General features: G+C 34.4%; 2 protein-coding genes across 2 annotated transcripts; both read right to left on the minus strand.

Moving 5' to 3' along the window:
- Nucleotides 1-667: 667 nt before the first annotated feature.
- On the minus strand, nucleotides 668-3,606 carry LOC103331394 (ent-kaurenoic acid oxidase 1-like). Its single transcript, XM_008234016.2, has 8 exons — nucleotides 3,260-3,606; nucleotides 2,396-2,873; nucleotides 2,053-2,319; nucleotides 1,778-1,867; nucleotides 1,624-1,702; nucleotides 1,399-1,505; nucleotides 1,182-1,303; nucleotides 668-1,074 (listed from the first exon to the last, which is right to left on the minus strand). Exons 1-8 carry the CDS (start codon nucleotides 3,520-3,522, stop codon nucleotides 975-977), a joined length of 1,506 nt encoding a protein of 501 aa, XP_008232238.2. The 5' UTR covers nucleotides 3,523-3,606; the 3' UTR covers nucleotides 668-974.
- A 5,355-nt stretch (nucleotides 3,607-8,961) lies between these two features.
- Nucleotides 8,962-13,049, minus strand: LOC103331395 (ent-kaurenoic acid oxidase 1-like). The gene is made up of 8 exons (XM_008234017.3): nucleotides 12,663-13,049; nucleotides 10,536-11,013; nucleotides 10,164-10,430; nucleotides 9,888-9,977; nucleotides 9,733-9,811; nucleotides 9,510-9,616; nucleotides 9,293-9,414; nucleotides 8,962-9,182 (listed from the first exon to the last, which is right to left on the minus strand). The coding sequence occupies exons 1-8, from the start codon at nucleotides 12,917-12,919 to the stop codon at nucleotides 9,083-9,085; spliced, it is 1,500 nt and encodes a 499-aa protein (XP_008232239.2). The 5' UTR covers nucleotides 12,920-13,049; the 3' UTR covers nucleotides 8,962-9,082.
- Nucleotides 13,050-22,076: the final 9,027 nt, after the last annotated feature.

The raw sequence follows: 22,076 nt of genomic DNA on the forward strand, positions 1-22,076 counted from the left end.
GAAAGATTTTGGCTTTTCATTAGTGACAAGAGAAAGACATATCCATCCATTATGACAAAGAATCACTAGATATGGAGAAACAGCCACACTTCTAGTAGGACTGGATTTTTTTAATTATTTTTATTTTTTTATAGGTGCGATCTTACGTATGTTTTCATGATATTTATAATTCGTATTCCGGGAAGTGGAGTATGGTCCAAAGATAGGAAGCACCACCTGAAAAACATTTGAGATTTTGATTGGATTCTAATAAATTCATTTGCTTCATTTTGCTAATTGTGGGTTGGAGCCTACTACATCAAAGCTAAACTGAAATTTCCAATAAAATATTATTTTTCTTGTGAGAATGTGAAGGTGAAAATGTTCCACATTAGAAATTAGAAAACTATGTAAGTGCTTATAAGGTGTTGGTTACTCCCCCTATTGTCAATTGGTTTTGGGTTGAAACCTTAACTTCTACACTTTTCACCTTGCAAAAAAGAAAACAAACATTGAATGAAGAAAAGATGAAGTTATTTTATTATTATTAATGCTGCAAAGAAAGAGTTGTTGTGCAGGGTATATATGAGATGAGTAGTTCCTGGTAGAGACTCGAGTTGAATTCATAAAGATCCATAGTTTCTAACATCTTGTCTTGTAATGAAAGTGATTACAAAGTTTAGGTAACTTTTTAATTGTTATAATATATATTATTAATTAAAAACAAATATATTACTTATTGAGCTGAATTCGGAGATAGGGATAACAATATCATACATGGCCCGTCTCCACATTAGGGCCAGGGACCTGACCCTGTTAGTCAACCACATTTCCATTCCAGTCTGGTAATAGATGGGCAGATCTAAGTTCAAAACTTGCCAACCAAAAACTTAGAACCTAAAAGCTAATATATAAGGCAGACACAAACTCTGGGTTTTCATAACCTTTGATATTAAGTACAGTCTGTGTTTTCTTCTTCATTTCTCCTCTCATGTCTATGCAGATCCAGTTTTCTTGATTCTTGCCAAGCAATTGTCTTTTGGCCTAGTGTGTGGCAAGTACATCAATGGGCCGTCCGGATTAGTACGTTCCATCCTGCAGCACCAAATTACAGAAACATTAGAAGAACATATATACAAAAAAATAAATAAATAAATTGTAATTTTAGTCATGGAGAGGAATTTGGTTGCAAGATGACTCACTTATAGTTAAGGAGGAAATGGTGAAGGAAGATAGCGATTTCCAGCTTAGCAAGATCATTTCCGGGGCACAGCCGGCTTCCAGCTCCAAAGGGAAGAAAAGTTAATGGTTTGGGTGTGTAGTTCTGAGCCAGCAGAGAGCAGTTAAACAAGTCAGACCCAAGATATAAATTACTGTTTGCCATAATTATCAGTACATCAAAAGTGCTTCTGAACTTACATCCCATCGATCAGGGTTGAATTCCAATGGATTTGGATATATTTCAGAATCATAGTGAATGCTCCTGAACCAGACCAAAACTTTCCAGCCCTTAGGAACGCTATAACCTGAAATCAAAGCCATTAAGTAAATTTTTTAAGGTGGTTCCACATCAAAACAGATAAATTGAACAAATATACAAATTATGTTTCCTCTAAAACAAAACATTTAGAACCATGCACTCACCGTTTATGTTGACATCTTTCTTTGCCTCTCGAAAAACGGTAAGGGAGAATGTCACGACACGAAGAGTTTCATCAATCACCTATGGAGTTTAAAAGGGTTAGCTGGAATATGATGGCAGGGGCTGAAAAAAATAGAAGTGAAGTCACTTATGTACCTGGGAAAGATACTCCATTTCTCGATATTCCTTAAACGTCATGCCCTTCTGTGTTGGTGGCCTCCTTTTTACAATCTCTTCTTGCTCTGCCTACATTGACCAAACATTTTAGCAAATCAGAATTCATTGAAGGACTAAATCAGAGTGGATTGAGTATGGACTCAAAGTGAAGGCTAGAAATTACTATGTATGTTGAATTGTCACATTGCACCAGTAAATAAGTCCCCAATTGTAAAATAAAAGAACTTTATCCAAAACTACGTAAATTCATGTACCTTAGCTTTCTGGAAAAAATTTGGGTGTTTTTGTAGGAAAACGGCCGCCCACATCATTGTATGTCCAGAAGATTCATGGCCTGCATTCAAGTACATTAACAGAACATCTATAATTTCCGCATCTGTAAGTTTTCTTCCATCGTCATCAACAACATCTAGCAGAGCATCCATCATATCTTTCTTCTTTGCCACGTAGTTTCCGGCCTTCCTTTGAGCTCTTCGGTCGTCCACAATGGATTGAAATGTAGAGACAAGATTTTTCCGAGCCTGAAATGACTCGGTTAGATGCTAAAACAAAATGCAAATACTAATGTCCATGTTACGAAAACAATAATTCCCTCACCTTAAGTGCTTTATGGTATGCAAATCCTGGAAGATTGATTGCCATGGCTCTAACTCCATAGTTAAGAATTGTATATTCCCTCTCCAGAGCCTCCATGACTGGCTCGCTCTCTGAGCTGAGAAAGATGTACATGATAATCCTGAAAGTAAGCTTTCTGAGTTGAGTTAAGAACTCTATTTCTCCCATTTTGGACCATTTCTCCAAAGATGATATGACCCTTTCTTCAATATACGTCGTGTACACGGACAATGCTTCATAACCATTGACTGGAGCTGCTGTTAGCTTTCGCAGACGTTTGTGTTCTTCAAAAGATATACTAGTGAATGAGTTCTTTCCAATTAGTTCCTCTGTGGAAACAGGCCACCCGGGTTTAAATGCATCATCATCTGTCAAAACTTTTTTACTTGCTTCAGGCGTTGTAACGACGATACTTGGGCTCCCAAACATGAAGGTTTTGTAGATTCCAGTACGACCAAACCTGCATTGTTCATTGATAAGGCAATCTTGTTAGATGTGTGCGAGTGTGTGTTTCACTTTTAACTCGAAGTGACCAAAAGTGGAGAGCATAAGAAACTCTTCCATTCACATCATCAAAAACATTAGTATAACTGCCAACGGGGTCTAGTCCAGTGGAAAAGGGCCTTGTCCTCTAGATTAGAGGTCTCAAGTTCGAATCCTCACGACATTATATTACCATATCAAAATGCCCCCAGTAAAAGAATTGAGAGTAATGGTTACCAGAATATCGACAATGTACTAAATACTGTAAATTGATATCTGGTACCAGATAATTCATCTGGCTTAGAGAAAGTAAAGAAAATACATATAATTGTAGACGAGAGAGAGAGAGAGAGAGGTGTGAACCTGGAAACCATGGAGTTGAGGAAGGCTTCAGGGTTGGAGGACTTGAAAGCTCTGAGAAAAGACCACATGTTGCCAATGAAAGGCCAGCCCAAGTCACCAGGAGGGAGAGAGTACTTCTTTTCACCCAGCGGGGTTTCATAGTACCAGGAATTTGCATTCTGCAGAAGCCATTTGAAGGCCACAAGAGCACCAAGGCTGCACAAAAGGACCATCCACATGGAGGAACCAAGCTCCCTTCCAACTCCTAAAACCAAACCCAACATGATTGTATACCAAACTCTGCTCTTTTACTTTGTGATCGCTATAATCAGAGAAAGAGAGAAAACAGTTGCACACTCAGAGAGAAGAAGCTCACAGTCTACTTGTGCTTCTCTATGTGTTTGCACCCCCTTATATATAAATACTCTTGGGCATATGGCCTTGAATGCAAATTCCTGGAAATAGTTAATGTTGTGATATATGGAGAAAATAAAAATAAAAACAAAATAAAGGATATGTGAATTGGAAAATAATTACATGGTGTATGTGGGCGGCTTTACTCTTTATCTATATTTGGTTTTGTCGTGTGGTAAATGGTTTCAATTCTTTTTATTTGCACAACTATTTTTCTTTTTTTTTCTTTTTTTGTCCGTGTGACTTGTTTTATCATCTTAATGCCATATAAAGTAGGTTCAAATTGGGTGATCGGCATTTTTGGTAAAGATCCTTTTATGGAAGAAAATAAATACAATGTATATAGATTATGAAAAGAAGTAGTGTAATGTACATAAAATCGAATATGAGTGTATTATAAATTTGAAATGACTAAATACAATGGATAACAACAATACTTTTCCATTTCCAACATGAAAAAAAAGCAATAAGGATAAACAATAATGCATAGGGATAAATCATATACATGGTAATTACTTAAGATTGAATATATTGTGAGGGTTCAATGTTTCTTTTGTACAAATGACCCACTAGTGTAACATATGCACTGAACATTTTGAATGTGTGGTAAAGTGATTTATCATTGGTACGATATATCGGTACCCAACACTTACTATTAGATCAGACCAAAAAAAAACACTTACTATTAGTTATATGAAGTGTAAAATTAGTCAGTATTACACAATTTATTATTATTATTATATCATTTTTATTTAGTTAATGTTTGTATATTTAATTTGCATCGATCACATCTTCTCTGATTTGATATAGTCAGTATTCTACTAAAGTTATGTGTGTTTTTTTTGCGGTCCGCGCTTTTTAATGAGGCAGTTCGAAAGTATTAGAGAAGAAAAAAAGTTCAGTATTTCTTGTTCGAGTTCAATGTTGAAAAAGTTAAATATTTTCTTCCCAATATTAAAAGATGTCTTAGATTCAAATTCCCCCACCCCATTGATTGAAAAAAAAAAAAAACAACAGATAATTTCAAAACATAAGTGTTTAGAAAACTAAGATTTATAGTTTTAGATTTTGTAAAAATCCCTTTGTTTACAAAGATTAATCATGACGTAATTTAGAGGAGGAATTTATATGATAAATTTTTTTGTATGAATTCCCTACAACATGAGTGGCTGTGATGAGACGAGCATTTGCGTGAGGGTGGAGGCAATCGTCGTGGTGGGAATGATGGTACGTAGGAGTTATGGTGGTATGATAGCCTATTCTAGTTCTTGCACTAGAAGAGCATCATTCGTAGAATTACTTTGAGATCAAGGATGGTCCCAGATTCCTTTTTTTTGCCAAAGTGGGGAAGGGGGAGGGGACAAATTCACACACCAAGACCACTTGGGAGCACACCAAAGACTAGGCCAAACCAACTAAGACTCTAGTGGTCCCAGTTTCATAATGTTTTGAAAATTCTCTGAATTTTCATACATTCTTTGTGTGATCAAGAAGTTTTTTTATTTATTTATCAAAGATATCTAAAGTAACAATCCCCGGAGGGCAACAAACTAACACATTAAAAACAAGGTCAAATCACTTTTGATCCCTATAGTTTGGCACTTCAACCATTTTTGACAATGTAGTTTCAATTCCGTCAATTTTGCCATTGTAGTTTCGTATTTATAGCAATTCAAGGACAAGTTAGCATTCTTATTAATTTCTTTGGCAGTGCAAAGGGCAATTTCATCAACTCAAAACTCTTGAGTATAAAAGCTTGTCTGAAACTCTTCCCATTTCATATTGGGGCTCAAAATTGGCCATTTGAGTTTAGGTTTCTTCAAAAATTGAGATTAGTGATTGAATTAGGGTAACTTTTTAATTATTATATTATATTATATCATTATATTATATTATATTATACTAGCCCCTTGGCACATGCGTTTTATTTTTAGAATTAAGAAAAGATAACATGGGTAGTTATGTTCCTTAAAAATAAAACCTATTATCTGATTTTGTTTTTAATTTTAATTTTTTTCATATGAAAGATGTGAATTTACCATATTATCCTCATTTAATTAATAATTTCAATTCTTAATGATTGAATTAACCAATGGCATTTACTGGTATTTTGAATATTTCACTATTCTCTACATTTTGCTTTATATATATAGATTAATTAATTAAAAATAAATACAACACTTATTGGCCTGGGTTCGGGAATGCAGTTAACAATACCATCCCCGACCCATATCTGATCCGGTATTTTAAAATTGGGGATCCCGTACCCGCACCTGTTAAAGGTGGGGACCCGACAGGATTTCATCATCCCTACAGTCAATGGTATCCCAATCCAGGCCAGAATCCCCTATTTTTTAAAATTAATTATAAAATTTAAACTTCAATCCTGCTCTCTAATTTAGGTTGTCATAAATGCTATAACTCTTTTTTGATTGATCCATCTCTATAAAAAAAAATTAAAAAAATAAAAAAAAGTTAGCATTAAATAAAGGTTTGAAATACTCATTAAATAAAGCAGCCTTAAATTATAGGGAGCCACTAGGAGTCCTTTCTCTCTCCTCGAATTTAGGAGCTCTTAGAGCATCCACAATGATGCTCTCTATTTCTTAGCTAAAATTTGACTAAGAATATAATAAAGCTATTTTATGAGCTCTCTAAAAATTTTCAACTCCAACCATACTCCATAATTTGGAGAGTCATAAATGCTATAACTCTTTTTTGATTGGTTCATCTCTATTAAAAAATAAAATAAAAAATAGTTAGCATTAAATAAAGGTTCAAAATATTCATTAAATAACGCAGCATTCAATTATAGGGAGCCACTAGGAGTCCTTTCTCTCTCCTTAGATTTAAGAGCTCCTAGAGGACTCCTTATTTTAAGAGGTGGATAGGGAGCGTGGTTGGAGTTGTATTTTTACTATTTCTCCCTAAAATTTGTCTAAGGAGGTGGTTTAGGGAGCTCATTGTGGATGCTCTTAGAGCATTCACAATGAACTACTTAAATCACTTCCTTAGACAAATTTTGGGGAGGATTTGGAAAAATATATCTCCAACCATACTCCATATCCACCTCCTAAAATAGGGAGACCCCTAGGAGTTCCTAAATATGAAGAGAGAGAAATGACTCCTAGTGACTCCCTATAATTTAATGCTGATTTATTTAATGAGTATTTCAAACTTTTAATTAATATTTATTATTTTTTTTAATAGAGATTGACCAATTAAAAAAAAATTATAGCATTTATGACTCCCTAAACTAGAGAGCATGATTGAAGTTTAAATTTTATAGAAAGCTCCTAAAATAACTTTTATATGTTTTTAGCTAAAATTTAACGAAAAATAGAGAGCATGATTGTGGATGCTCTTAGAAGACTCCCTATTTTAGGAGGTGGATAGGGAGTATGGTTGGAGTTGTATTTTACAATTTCCTCTCCCTAAAATTTGTCTAAGGAGGGGTGGTTTAGGGAGCTCATTGTAGATGATTTGATAACCATACCCAAGTCATTGTTGCTAATGGGGAAAGATATCGATTCTGACACTGAGACATATGAGCTGGGCAGTTCAAGAAAAATGAAAATTAGCCCAAAGCTTATTCATAGGACGAGACCGTGGGTGTTCAACTAAACAAAAGAAATAGAAGGATGGAGATATGTTATTTAGGGAAATTATATCCCAGAAATGAAGAGGAAGAAAGAGTTGGAGTTGTGGAAGGTATCTATGAGATGAGTTGTTCCTGGAAGAGACTCGAGTTGAATCCATATAGATTTGCAGTTTCTATCAAACATCTTGTCTTGTAATGAAAGTGATTAAAAAGTTCAGGTAACTTTTTAATTGTTATATTATATTATAGAGTGCTGCTAGACGAATTCTAAAATTAACTGAGTACACCCTACTACAAAAGTATATATTGAATTACTGATTTACCCTAATATAAAATAACCAAAAAGGATATATGGAATTGTAAAACAAATATAATTTTAATAAGTACACCCTACTAACCATATTGAACCCTAATCAAGAGATTGCTTGGTGCCCATCTTTGTGATCCGCGAGTCAGAATGACTTGGAGCAGATGAAGCCTTCCTTCTTTCTTCTCAGAACTATTTCTTGGCAACTTGGATTAGACAACTTAGAAAGTAGGTTCGGTGACACTATAATTTTAGTTTGAGATTGGAAGTCACAGATCTGTAATGCATGTATAATGCTCTGTAGCTATCTTGTGCTCATATTGTTTTGCTCTTTTCTTATTACAGCTTTATTGGAGTGGGTGCTCTTTTGCATGCTTGTTATTCTTTTTCGTGTTACACACATAAGACTGCTATTATTTTTTCTTCAGGTTGGCATCTTGAAGCATATTTGATTGCTTTTCGGTGCTTATGGGGCAGATCAATTGTGTTTTATAACTAGTGCTGCCCCATGAGCATTATTCAGAATGCTTAGACTGATATATCAAAATTTCAAGTGGTTTTAGGACTTATCTTACAGTTTATGGCCAATGCCTTCCAAAAGTGATTGCAGTTATTTCATCTTTCATTGTTTTCCTTCTGATTTTATAATACCATAGAAAAACGTATTCAGAGAAAGAAATTACATTCATGAACCTGATTTCAGGGACATGTGCTCAATTAAATTAGTAATTAAGAACATTAGTTTGGGTAAACATAATAACATTACAATTTGGCCTCTTGTTGGTACATTGCGAAGATTTTATTCCAGTTTTATGTAGCATATATCAAAATAAATATAATAATTATGATGGATTTTTGCTCATTTGGCTTCTTTCAACACAAAATATGTTATGAGATAATTTGTGTTTAATTTCTCATTTGTCCTATTATGTTTTTAACAAAGAGATGGTGATTGCAAGAACTTGGAATTGCAAAAAAAGTGTCAACAGTTTTAGTATAAGCATAAATCCATATGAAAAGTCAAAGATTTATAAGACACTATTTCAAGCTGAAAATCAACTATAAAATAATGCTACAAGTAATAGGGTGTACCAGGGGTATTTTTGGTAGTTCCATAGGATGTACTTAGTTAATTTTATATTTTAATTAAAATATTAGAGTGTACTTAGATCATATAGTGTACTCAATTAATTTTAGGGTTCGTTTAGCAGCACTCATATTATATTATATATTTATTAATTAAAAACAAATACATCACTTATCGAGTCGGGTTCAGGTATGCCCGTATCCGCCTCCATTTTTCCCTTGAAATTTTCCCCCTTAAGGCAGGGACCCGAACCTGTTAGTCAATCGCATTTCCATTCCAGTCTAGTAACAGATGGGCAGATCTAAGTTCAAAACTTGCCAACCAAAAACATAGAACCTTAAAAGCTAATATATGGGGTAGACACAAACTCTGGGTTTTCATAACATTCGATATTAAATACATTATGTGCTTTCTTCTTCACTTCTCCTCTCATGTCTATGCAGATCCAGTTTTCTTGATTCTTGCCAAGCAATTGTCTTTTGGCCTAGTGTGTGGCAAGTACATCAATGGGCAGTCCGGATTAGTACGTTCCATTCTGCAGCACCATATTACAGAAACATTAGAAGAACATACAGAAAAAGGAACCCCCAAAAAAAAATGCATTTTGTAAGTTTAGTCATGGAATTTGGTTGCAAGATGACTCACTTATAATTAACGAGGAAATAGTGAAGGAAAATAGCGATTTCCAGCTTAGCAAGATCATTTCCGGGGCACAGCCGGCTTCCAGCTCCAAAGGGAAGAAAAGTCAATGGTTTGGGTGTGTAGTTCTGAGCCAGCAGAGAGCAGTTAAACAAGTCAGATCCAAGATATAAATTATTGTCTGTCATAATTATCAGTACATCAAAAGTTCTTCTGAACTTACATCCCATCGAAAAGGGTTGAATTCCATTGGATTTGGATATATTTCAGAATCATAGTGAATGCTTCTGAACCAGACCAACACTTTCCAGCCCTTAGGAACGCTATAACCTGAAATCCAAGCGAATAAGTAAATTTTTTAAGGTGGTTCCAAATCAAAACAAATTTATGACCACTGAAGATGATGCGGAGTAAAAGTACCATGTATCTCAGAACCATGCACTCACCGTTTATATTTACATCTTTCTTTGCCTCTCGAAAAACGGTAAGTGAGAATGTTACGACACGAAGAGTTTCATCAATCACCTATGGAGTTTAAAAGGGTTAGCTAGAGTATTATGGCAGGGTCTGGATAAAACTGAAATTGAAGTCACTTATGTACATTGGAAAGAAAGACCATTTCTCGATATTCCTTAAGCATCAAGCCCTTCTGTGTTGGTGGCCGCCTTTTTAAAATCTCTTCTTGCTCTACCTGCATTGATCAAACAAAGATGTTAGCAAAACAGAATTCATTAAATAGGCAATAATTTTATTTTAAATATGGACTAAATCAGAGTTGATTGAGTTTGGATGTGAAGAAGTCCCCAATATTAAAAATATGACACAATTAAAGAATTTAATCTAGATGGACTATCCAAAGCTACGTAAATTTATCTACCTTAGCTTTCTGGAAATATTCTGGGTGTTTTTGTAGGAAAATGGTGGCCCACATTATTATATGTCCAGAAGATTCATGGCCTGCATTTAAGTACATTAACAGAACATCTATAATTTCCGAATCTGTAAGTTTTCTTCCATCGTCATCAACAACATCTAGCAGAGCATCCATCATATCTTTCTTCTTTGGCATGTAGTTTCCGGACTTCCTTTGAGCTCTTCGCTCATCCACAATGGATTGAAATGTAGAGACAAGATTTTTCCGAGCCTGAAATGAAAATGACTCAGTTAGATGCTAAAACAAAATGCAAATATTAATGTCCATGTTACGGAAAAACAAAAAGAAAAGAAATTCAACTTATAAGTTCCTCACCTTAAGTGCTTTATGATATGCAAATCCCGGAAGATTGATTGCCATGGCTCTAACTCCATAGTTAAGAATTGTATATTCCCTCTCCAGAGCATCCATGACTGGCTCGCTCTCTGAGCTCAGAAAGATGTACATGATAATCCTAAAAGTAAGCTTTCTGAGTTGAGTTAAGAACTCTATTTCTCCCATTTTGGACCATTTCTCCAAAGATGTTACGACCATGTCTTCAATATACTTCATGTACATGGACAATGCTTCATGACCATTGACTGGAGCAGCCGTTAGCCTTCTTAGACGTTTGTGTTCTTCATAAGATATACCGATGAATGAGTTCTTTCCAATTAGTTCCAATGTGGAAAGAGGCCAGCCGGGTTTAAATGCATCATCATCTGTCAAAACTCTTTTACTTGATTCTGGCGTTGTAACGATGACACTTGGGCTCCCAAACATGAAGGCCTTGTAGATTCCAGTACGCCCAAACCTGCATTGTTCATTGATAAGGGAATCTAGTTAGATGTGTGCGTGTGGGTGTGCGTGTGCGTGTTTGTGTTTGTCTTTCCCTTTTAACTCGAAGTGATTTAAAGTGGAGCATAAAGATAAACTCTTCCATTCGCATCATCAAAACCACTGGCATAACTCTGTTTCTTGCTGCAAATTTCATTCACATTTTCTTTCTCAATTATTCTTAGGGGACCCAATAGCACCATACAAATGCAATTAATGTTCTTTGAATTCTGCTTCCTAAGGCAGATTACATGGAAGACAAGATAAGAAAAGCAAGCGACTGTAATGAAATCATATGTGCTGTTACTAAATCCCATCAACTGTAGTGGTGGGCACACATATTCTACTTGTTACTTCATCGTCTATTTCAAGCACACACATATGTTATTTAATTGGAAACTTTTCCTATTGCTTCTTATCTAATTGAAAAGAAAAACAAAGAAGAATATTAAAAAGAGAATAACTTCCTATCAAGGCAGCTAGTCGATCAACTCAAACATGTGGAGAACTTATTCCTAATTATGTTTCTGCTTACATAACCAACGTGGGTTCTCTGTTCTCTGTGATCCATTATGCCCCCACTAAAACCCATATAAATGTCCAAGTACTTTCTTTGGTCAGAAAATTCCGAGGACTTGAGGACAAGGGAAGCATATTAAATTATACAAAAAGAAAGAGATTCTCATGCCATGGAAAATCTAAAAACCCCTTCCCCTTTCTTTTGTTCCTTTTTTTCTTTTTGTTTAAAGTTTCTTATTAAACCCTAAATTTCATATAAACTTTTGGGTTGTTTCTAGTCTTAAGTTTACACCATTGTGAGAGGACATAGAGGGGAGAAACACTTATATGAAACAGGTTTGCAATTCCTGGCCAATCACAGTATGTCATACATGATAATTTTTCAACGTGACATACTGTGATTGGCAGGGAATAGTAAAATAATGATATCCCAATTTCGTACAAGTATTTCTGCATAGAGGGAGGGTGGAGCCCTATATCAAAGACTTGAATAAAGTTTTCTTAAAATTTCTTATTAGACCCAAACTTCGTATAACATGGACAATTTACTTGTAATCTTACACCATCATTACCATTGTCTATCTAATTTCAGCTGTGAAAGAGGTGTGGGCCATAAAAAGAAGTGGGCCCTCTTAAACATAGAGGTGGTGGTGGGCCCTCCTAAACATAAGTAATTGTGCAAAAATCGGGAGTATTTGCATGATTTGTGGCGCTGGCACTCAGCCCGTCTATGTAAAGACTGCCCTCCACAAGTGTCAAATATGCAGAGAGGTTAGTTATAAAAAAGACAACAAAGCTGGTGTTTTGGATGTGACAGTCAAAATGACAAAAACGGCCAACTCTACTGTCGAATCGACAGTTTTTGTGATCTCTCTTGATTCCGCAATTCACTAAGGTACATTCAAGACAGACCAAGAGCACAAAGTTCGCCTACGTTGGGGGGCACTTTGGTAATTCCAAACCAACTTCAAATTACCAAAATGCCTCCGTCATTTTCTTTAGAAACGTCTGTCTTGATATCCGGTATCAGATAAGCTATGGCTTGGAGAAAACAAAGAAAATACATATAATTGTAGCCGCGAGAGAGAGAGAGAGATGGATGTGAACCTGGAAACAAGGGAGTTGACAAAGGTTTCAGGGTTGGAGGATTTGAAAGCTTTGAGGAAGGACCACATGTTGCCAATGAAAGGCCAGCCCAAGTCACCAGGAGGGAGAGAGTACTGCTTCTCACCCAGCGGGGTTTCATATAACCAGGAATTTGCATTCTGCAGAAGCCATTTGAGGGCCACAAGAGCACAAACGCTGCACAAAAGGACCATCCACATGGAGGAACCAAGCTCCATTCCAACTCCCAAACCCAACATAATATATTCTTTGCCTTTGTGAACAGAGGGAACCAAACTCTACTCTTTTAGTTTTTGATCACTGTACTCAGAGAAACAGAGAAAACAGTTGCACACTCAGGGAGAAGAAGCTCACAGTCTTCTTGTGCTTCTCTATGTTTGCACACCTTTATATATAAATACTCTCGGGCATGGCCCAGGGGAGATAGTTTGTTGTTTTACCAAACCCAAAGAAAAAAGGTTAAATTGGAAAAATGAAAAGTTGGATTTATGAAGAAAAATAAGAATAAAAACAAATAAATTAAGGAAATTAAAATATTGTGGTATAATGGGTTATTACATGGTGATGCAGACATGTATAAGGTGGCCGGCTTGCTCTTTATCTATATTTGGTTCTGTCGTGTTGTAAATGGTTTTGATTCTTTTTATGTGTGTACCATTGATGGGTTTTTTTTTTTTTTTAAAGTTATTTACAGCAACATTCTTGATATTTTTAGTGTTTTCACAAAATCTTCTGAGGTTTTGAAAATCACACGAACATCTACTTACATTGTTTTCATAATTTTTCTTCCAAAAATTGATGATTTTATGTATAAAAAAATTTCTTCAAATGACAAAGTTAGTCTTTAATATTAGATTGCACATACATTTATTGAGGTTAATTTGTCATTGGCCAAAAAAAAAAAAATTATGTATGAAATCATAATCCTTTTGGATGAAAAATTAATAAAAAATAGTTGTGAAAACAAATTGAATCATCAAGAGATGTTCGTATAATTTTTAAAACCTCGGGAGTTTATATATATAGATAAAGAAATAAATACAACGTGTATGGATTATGAAAAGAGGGAGCCTTCAAGGGTAAGCAACAATTGAAGAAACATACTTTGGGCCGAGGCCCACACGAGTGGCCTGAACAAAACAAGAAACCGAGCCCTTCAAAGCAAGAGGGCTTTTTTGCCTCACTGAGAGAGCAAGAGCAATAGGAACAGGTTCTTCAAACCGGGAAAGGTGACACACCGACACCGAGAGAGCAAGCACCAAAAGCCGTACCAGGCTACAGTCCATCGCCAAGATTGTCAAAAAGCAAACAAGGGTCACCTTTTCATCGCCCATTTTGACCAATCGTAAAGCAATGCGTATGGCGAAAGCTACCAGATTTTATTGGAGGGGTGTCAGGAACACGGCCGAGTGGGAGTTTCACTCAGGCATACTCAAAACCCATTTATAAACACACCCACTTGGTTTTTTAAATACATGTCGTTTATTTATAAATTTGTATTATTTTTTCGCGTCATGTAGTTCGTAGTTTTCATATATATATATATATATATATATATATGTGTGTGTGTGTGTGTGTATTTTAGGATTAGAATAGTTAGAGTAAATTTGAAATGATCAAATTGAGTATTGCAAATATGAAAACCTTTCATACCGGTGGAGTATTCACAAGAGGTGCTGCAGAATATGTACGAGCCTTTTCTAATGAAAAAATAAATGCGAGGATGGGGAAAAATTACTTAACGAGGATGGAGATGGGGATAGGAATGTCATACCCATCTCCAATTCAACCCATTACTATCCCTAGTCAAAAATTTAATAAAAATGATTTGTCGAACGTTGGTGGTCCTATGGTTGTGATTGTAGTGGTGATGATAGTTATGGTGAAGATGGGATGGTTGTGGTGGAGAGCATGATGTAGGTGGAGGTTGTTTTCTAGTGACTGCAAAACGTACATATCCATGCGAAATTTAGGGGGCAATCATAGTCAGGATTTATGAGCTATAATTCCCAAGCTTTTATTTTTTAATAGAATAAATCTTAAGTCTTTCTCATAATTTTTTAACAAAATTAAATTATATAAAAACTATTATTCATTTCAATAAAGGAGGAGACACATATTTAAAATACAAATTTATAAATAAACCCAATCCTAGACATGTATTTATAAAAAAACTCAAACATTATTTAAACATAGAAACACACCCAAAATCAACCACAAAGTCAACAATTGTATATTTTTTGGGTGTGTTTATAAATGGGTTTTGAGTGTGTGTAATGATGAGTTTTGGGTGTGTTTATAGAGTGTTTTGGGTGTTGGGTTTTTTTATAATTTCAGCTCCTATTTTGGGTGTTTTAGTGAAACTTTCTATTTAAAATTTACAAATTAATAAATAAACCCAATCCTAGACATGTATTTATAAAAAAACTCAAACACTATTTAAACATAAACGCAAAGTCAACCCCAAAATCAACAATTGCATATTTTTTTGGTGTGTTTATCAATGGATTTTGAGTGTGTGTAATGATGGGTTTTGGGTGTGTTTATAAAGTGTTTTGGGTGTTGGATTTTTTTATAATTTCAGCCCCCATTTTGGGTGTTTTAATGAAACTCAATTTAGTGTTAAATGTATAAAATATAAAAATGGGAAATTACAAGTAGGCACTAAATTAGAGTTATTTACACAAATATCCCCTGAGGTTTTCGATGTTTTCACAAAATCCCTTGAGGTTTTAAAAATTACACGAACGCCCTCTTAGGTCTTCAATTGTTTTCACAAAACCCATTTTCATTGATTTTTCGTCTAAAGATTGATGATTTTATATATAAAAAACAAAGTTAACCTTTAAGATTAGATTGCACATACATTCGTTGAGGTTAATTTTGTTATTTGAAATATATATATATATATATATATATCGATCCTCAATAAGCTTATTTAAGGGCCCACTCCGGATTGTATTTCACTAATTCAAACCGTCTATTTTGTAGATACACATTCAAAAATCATCTCTACAAAAAATCATTTGAATCCGATATCATTTCACAATTCAATTGAGTTATTGAAAATTTTAGTACTTTCTTGAAGCACCGTGTTCATTGATTTTCTAGGACCCAATTAGATGTCGAAACGGTTTCCGATTTGTCTAATTTTTTGTAAGGATGATCTATGAATGAAGACCTAAAAAATAGATGGTTTGGATCATTGAAAAAACTGTTACCTAAAGGCGTCCTCAAATAAAATTATTTGAGGATAATACTGTATATATATATATATATATATATGAAATCCTCAAATTTTGGATGAATGATCAATGAAAAGAGGTTTTGTGAAAACAAATTGAAACCTCAAGAGGTTTTCGTGTAATTTTTAAAAACACCAAAAAACTTAATGGGTTTGATGCCAGGCAAGTCAAAATTGTTTGTGGCAAAAAATGTTTGAATGTACAGTTTGTCGGGCAACCGAAAATGTTTTCTATTTAGTTTATTGTCACGTAGTCATCACATTTGAAATTAGAACGGTTTTAGAGTTTAGGATCCCAAACATTTAAACTAAACAATAAACCCCTAAGCCTTAAACAAATCCCAAACGTTAACAAAAATAACAAATGAAAGTAGTTCTAAGTTCTAACTGTCCCTCAATCACGAAGGTGTTGCTATCATCCGTAATGCGGAAATGCTAATATTTACATGTAAATAAAAAGGCAAACAATATTTTACCATTTACATATATAAATAATATTTTATTATTCACATTGATTAAAAAAAATTATTTTATTAATAAAATTAAGGTTAATTACATTTTTTTGTCACTAGAGTTTGGCTCAAAATCAAATTTGGTCACAGTTATTTCAATTTTCCCAATTTCGTCACGGTATTTGTAGTAGTTAACAAATTTAGTCCAATGCCTCAATTTGGAGAGGGTCATGCATACCCCCATAAAGTGATTAAAATCCCTGATTGAGCAACCAAAAGCAGGTCTACTCAAACCTACAATACAAATTCGCCGAGCAACGACATAAACAGCAGATCAATATCGAAAGCTGAAACCTAAAAAATATAAAGAAAGTCTCCTAAAGAAAAAATAAAACACCTCCAACTCCCAAAGAGTTCGTGAAAATTATTCGATAAAAAAACTAAGAAGATGGACCATCACTCCACATCCTTCCATGCAATTCAATGATAGCTATACAGCCATATTGGCCAAACCCAAACCCAACGCAATCCGACATCTTCACCGCATTGCACTCCAAGGCTAACAAATGGAGCGAAATCGTTGTGTATGTGGACCAACTATCACGATGACGACATCGTTTCATGGCTGTTGCTTCCACACCACAAAACAAAATAACAAAGAAGAATAAGGGGGAAAATCGAGAGAATGAGATGAGAGGAGATGAGAGGGGAAAGGGAGAAAAGCCGCCGACCGATTGGCTAGGGTTTCCTCAAAGCCTTTCTCTCTTTGTTTAGAAGTCCGGATTTCATTATTTTGATTAGATTTAGTGCATTTTTATTAATTTATTGTTTAATCAAATCACAATAAGCATGGTCCTTAAAATTGAGGAGGAGCTCCTCCTTTAAACCGATGAAGTTTTGACACTTGTCAAATTCAAGCAACATTGACAAAATTTTAACAAAAAAGGAAAAAGAATATTAAAAACTTGACAAATAGAAAGATTTTGGCTATGTGGAAATCACAATAAGCATAGTCCGTCGACAAATAGAAAAGATTTGGCTTTTCATTAGTGACAAGAGAAGACATATCCATCCATTTCCTTTTGCTTAAAGACGTGTTCATATGGCCACTAGATATGGAGAAAGAACCACTCTTCTGCTAGGACTGTGGATTTAAATCTTATGAAAATGGCACTACGAACTCCAAAAATGTCAAAATATGCCACGCCTATCAACTTGTTCAGATCCATTTATCATTCATCCACACACTGCCTTCCACTACGTAAAAGGTCCTCTAAATATGTGTTTTACTTGTGCTCAAAGTCTAGGGGCTTGTTTTGCAAATTCAAACAATGGCCATGGTCTAGCTAGCCGCTAGCCAGTGAACCGTCTAGGCCTGCAACACAAAAGTCAGTGAACTCAAAGATGATCATTTGAAATGATGATTCTAACTAATTCATTTGCTTCCGTAGTTATGGGGAATAAAAAAGAAAACATTGAATGAAAAAAAATGTTCTTTGTTTATTATTCCTATAATTGGAATGCTTTGATTTACTTAAAATTTTTTCCTTCAATTCAAGTCAATGTATTATGTAATGGATGTACCAAATCCAAGACAAAACAAGGATAGCTTGAATTTTTATGGACGGCAAGTAAATGCTCGAATCAAGACAAAAGAAGGATGCAAGTAAACATGGAATCAAGGGAAAGCATGGACTTCTTATTTTATTTTTTGGTGCACTAGTATACTAAGAACATCTACAGTGGGGGGATGTAAATTCGGGGGTGTAAATCCACTTTTACATCCCTTTTACACCTTCGGAGGGTGTAAATATGTTTTTCTTCCAATGGGGGTGTAAATTCGGGGGTGTAGCTGTGGGTCCCAGCTTTTATGTTGACTTTTCTTCATTTTTCTTCTCTTTTCTCGTGGGTCCTGCCTGCAAGGGATGTAAAAATATATGTAAATATACATTTTATTTTACATCCCCATGGTGGTGATGTATATTTACATCAATTTACATCTCCTCATTGGAGACAATTCCGATGACTCGGGGTGTATATTTAACATACACCCCCATATACACCTCCCTACTGTGGATGCTCTAATAGACTATTCAAGTTTGGTAATTGACTGGCATTGGATTTGAGAGGATAACATTAAAATAGTGATATATTTGGTATTATACATGATAAAAGGGTTGAATGAACTGAAATATTCTATCGTGAGGAACTTGAAACTCTATTGATTAAAGAGCATTTACTATTGCGCCTTAAGTTCTAGGTTTAATTCTCCCTCCCTAATGCATTGAAAACATAAACTAAAATATGTTCTTACATAGCACATCAAAATTGGACATAATCTTGTCCAACTTAATCCCAAGATTTTGGTGGGATTTATAATCCTACTATATTTAGGATTAAAGATAATCCAATTCAAGTTGTTTTTAGACAACTAAATATTTGACTAAGATTTTAAATCATATCCATCCAGATAACGTTAATCAAGTGATATGTTAGATTTTTTTTTTTTTCTGTTACAATATTTCTTTTAGATTTTGGAAACGGGAAATTTTTATTTTTATTTTTTCTGTTATTCTATACAAGTCATAACAGACGAGGGACTTAAAAAAGGTCCATATCTTATGCTCCCTAAAGTGACAGCACAAAGATGGGTTCATGTTCGTTCACATCCTTCCCGGATCATGTTTGTCCTGTAACTGGTGATTGTGATTAATCTTTAATATATATTATCCAACCATATATGAAATATATATCAGCCAATCACAGTCATAAAATACACTTCACTTTTCTCACGTTTGTGGATTTTTTGTTGATAATAATATAAAAATTTTAATGTATGTAGATCCTCTGCTTGGATTTCTCTGTTATGATTTGCTTGACTTTTCCTCTTCACATGACACCTCAATTAAATTTCATCCAAGAACACATCGCAATTTTTTATTTATTAAGATGTCATATGAAGAGAAAAAGTCAAACATAATATATAGCTGAGAAAATTCAAAATTCACACTTTTTTTCTAGGACACTCTAATTTTAATTTGGATACTCTCCAGCATGCAGGGACAGAAAATTGAAGCTGATCTCATCTCACAGTGTGTAACATTTTATCAGTTTTTCAACATAAAAAAAACTTTGGTCACCTGCTATTCACTCAAACACAAGTCAATTAATTAGATCATTTAATTGCAACTAAATCCAACATATTCCCCAAATGATCTGTAGAGTGATGAGTTTGACCAACCTTCTTGCTCTGTTGTTGATATGATACGCTACTTGGATAGTCTGACAACTGAATCCTTATGTGTAGAAATGCTCACCTAATCTTTTAGGACATAACTTGGTTTTTGTATTTATTATATAGGGACGGACTTAGCAAGGTCCTAACCTGGGCTATAGCCAAGGTAACTTTTCTTGTCTTTCAACTCAAAGTTACATTTAGCCCACCTCTGCTAGCTAGAAGGTTGGCTTGCAAATTTTTGCAAAGGATAAAAACAGTGTAATTAAACATAATAAATTTTTTCCCGATTAGTGTGAAATTAATGTTAGCTGATATTGAAAACTATTTTTTTTTCTTTTTGAAAACATTGGAAACTTTACCTTGGACTAATTATGTTCTACATCAATTCTGAGTTGATAAACACGTGATCAACTATTTTTAGATTTTTTGAAAAACCATACATATCACTAGCTTTCCTTTTCTTCATACTATAGCTAAAAGAATTACTTCCATTACATTTTGTCGTAGAGTTCCTGTGAGAAAACCAGTCAAAGGCTTTTATTGTAATGAAAAACTATGATAATAATTTGGGTGTTCTTGCTTATATGAATAATGAATTATCGATCAGTGAGATTTAATGAATTAATTAGTTGCTGACCTATTATCCTGTATATATTATTTAATAGGTTATACTTTTATAATGTTGGGTCAACATAAAAAACTTAAAAGATCAAGGATTCTTTGGAATTTTTTTGTTATCAATGAAATACACTCATATCATCGAGTTTTCTTTCTTTTTAGTAAGTTTGTACGTTAGGTAAATTTAACTGGCCCCATTTTGAAATTCCCTTTCATCAATTAAACATTATTGTTGTTTCTATATATAGAAATATATATATATATATATATATAAACTAAAACAGAAAACTAAATTTTTCAACAACAAAAAGAGCCAATTAACAAGGGCTAGTCATATAGGTGAAACTTTTTTAAAACTCCCAAAATACCCTTAATTAAAGAATGGTTAACGAAAGGGTTGAATGAAGTTGCCAATAGCCGCATACATATTTTTGTATTAAAAAACCACAAATATATTTTCTTATTTTTTTAATTTAAAACAAACAAACAAACAAACCCACGTACATAATTTAGGCTCCGTTTGGGATTGCTTTTTTTCGCCAAAAATCTGCTTCACTTTAAAGTTAAGCAGTTTTAGGTGTTTGGTAAAAATAAAATATCTCGATTATTTTATTTTTTATAGGTTGCTTTTTAGATGAACCTTTAATGAATTTTTTAATTCCCAAAATACAATCATTCATTTTAAAAAATAACACCACCTCCACTTCCACATCCAACTCCACCACTTACACCATCACATTCACTACCTCCACAACCACCGCCACCACCACCACTACTACCTCCTCCACCACTACAAACTCCACCACCACCACCACCACCACCACAACCACCACCACCAACTCCACCTTCACCTCCACCACCACCACCTCCTTCAAAACCTCCACATCCACCACCACCTCCACAACCAACACCACCACCACCACCATGCCACATCCACCACCATGCTGTCACTACCACCACCTCCACAAGCGCCATCCCTACCACCACCACCTCCACTTCATCACTACCACTACTACCACATGATTAGTACATAACACTTTTAACATCATGTCTATTTTAGTCATTATTCACAGTTACAACAATTTTATATTAAAACTTACCAAACGATTTTGCTGCTTTTGTACTAACAACACTTTAAAAATATTATTTTTTTGTACTTTTTAAAAGTGACAGCAATCCCAAACTAGGCCTTACTCTATGCAATCAACTTATCATAATGTTAATTTACATATACGTAATTCACAAAAAGCCAAAGAATTTACAGGAATTAATTTCTTGAATCAAACTTTGTATTTACTCTATGCAATCAACAAACAAACCACAAATATATTTTTGTATTAAAAAACCACAAATATATTTTCTTATTTTTTTAATTTAAAACAAACAAACAAACAAACCCACGTACATAATTTACTCTATGCAATCAACTTATCATAATGTTAATTTACATATACGTAATTCACAAAAAGCCAAAGAATTTACAGGAATTAATTTCTTGAATCAAACTTTGGCACCAACGAATTTAAAGGTACTAACAACAAAAGTCAGTACAGCCACGTCTTGGATGACACACAAACCCACTTCATCACCCCATATAAAAACCCTAAAGCTATACTATAAGACAAAACCTTGTGAAGCCAAAGATAGATATATATATATATATATATGCAGAAGAAGCTGATTGAGGGCAGAGCATACAATATGACGATGGAGCAAATATCAGAGACAAAGGTGTTTGGCGTGTTTGCGTTGAACAAGGCCACTTCAAGTTTGTGTATAGTCCATTCCTGATTGTGAAAAAGGTGCACATATCCTTTTTAGGCATACCCAATGTCTAAACCATC

This window comes from Prunus mume, linkage group LG5 (assembly GCF_029339155.1).
Source record: "Prunus mume cultivar Tortuosa linkage group LG5, ASM2933915v1, whole genome shotgun sequence".
Classification (NCBI taxonomy): Eukaryota; Viridiplantae; Streptophyta; class Magnoliopsida; order Rosales; family Rosaceae; genus Prunus; species Prunus mume.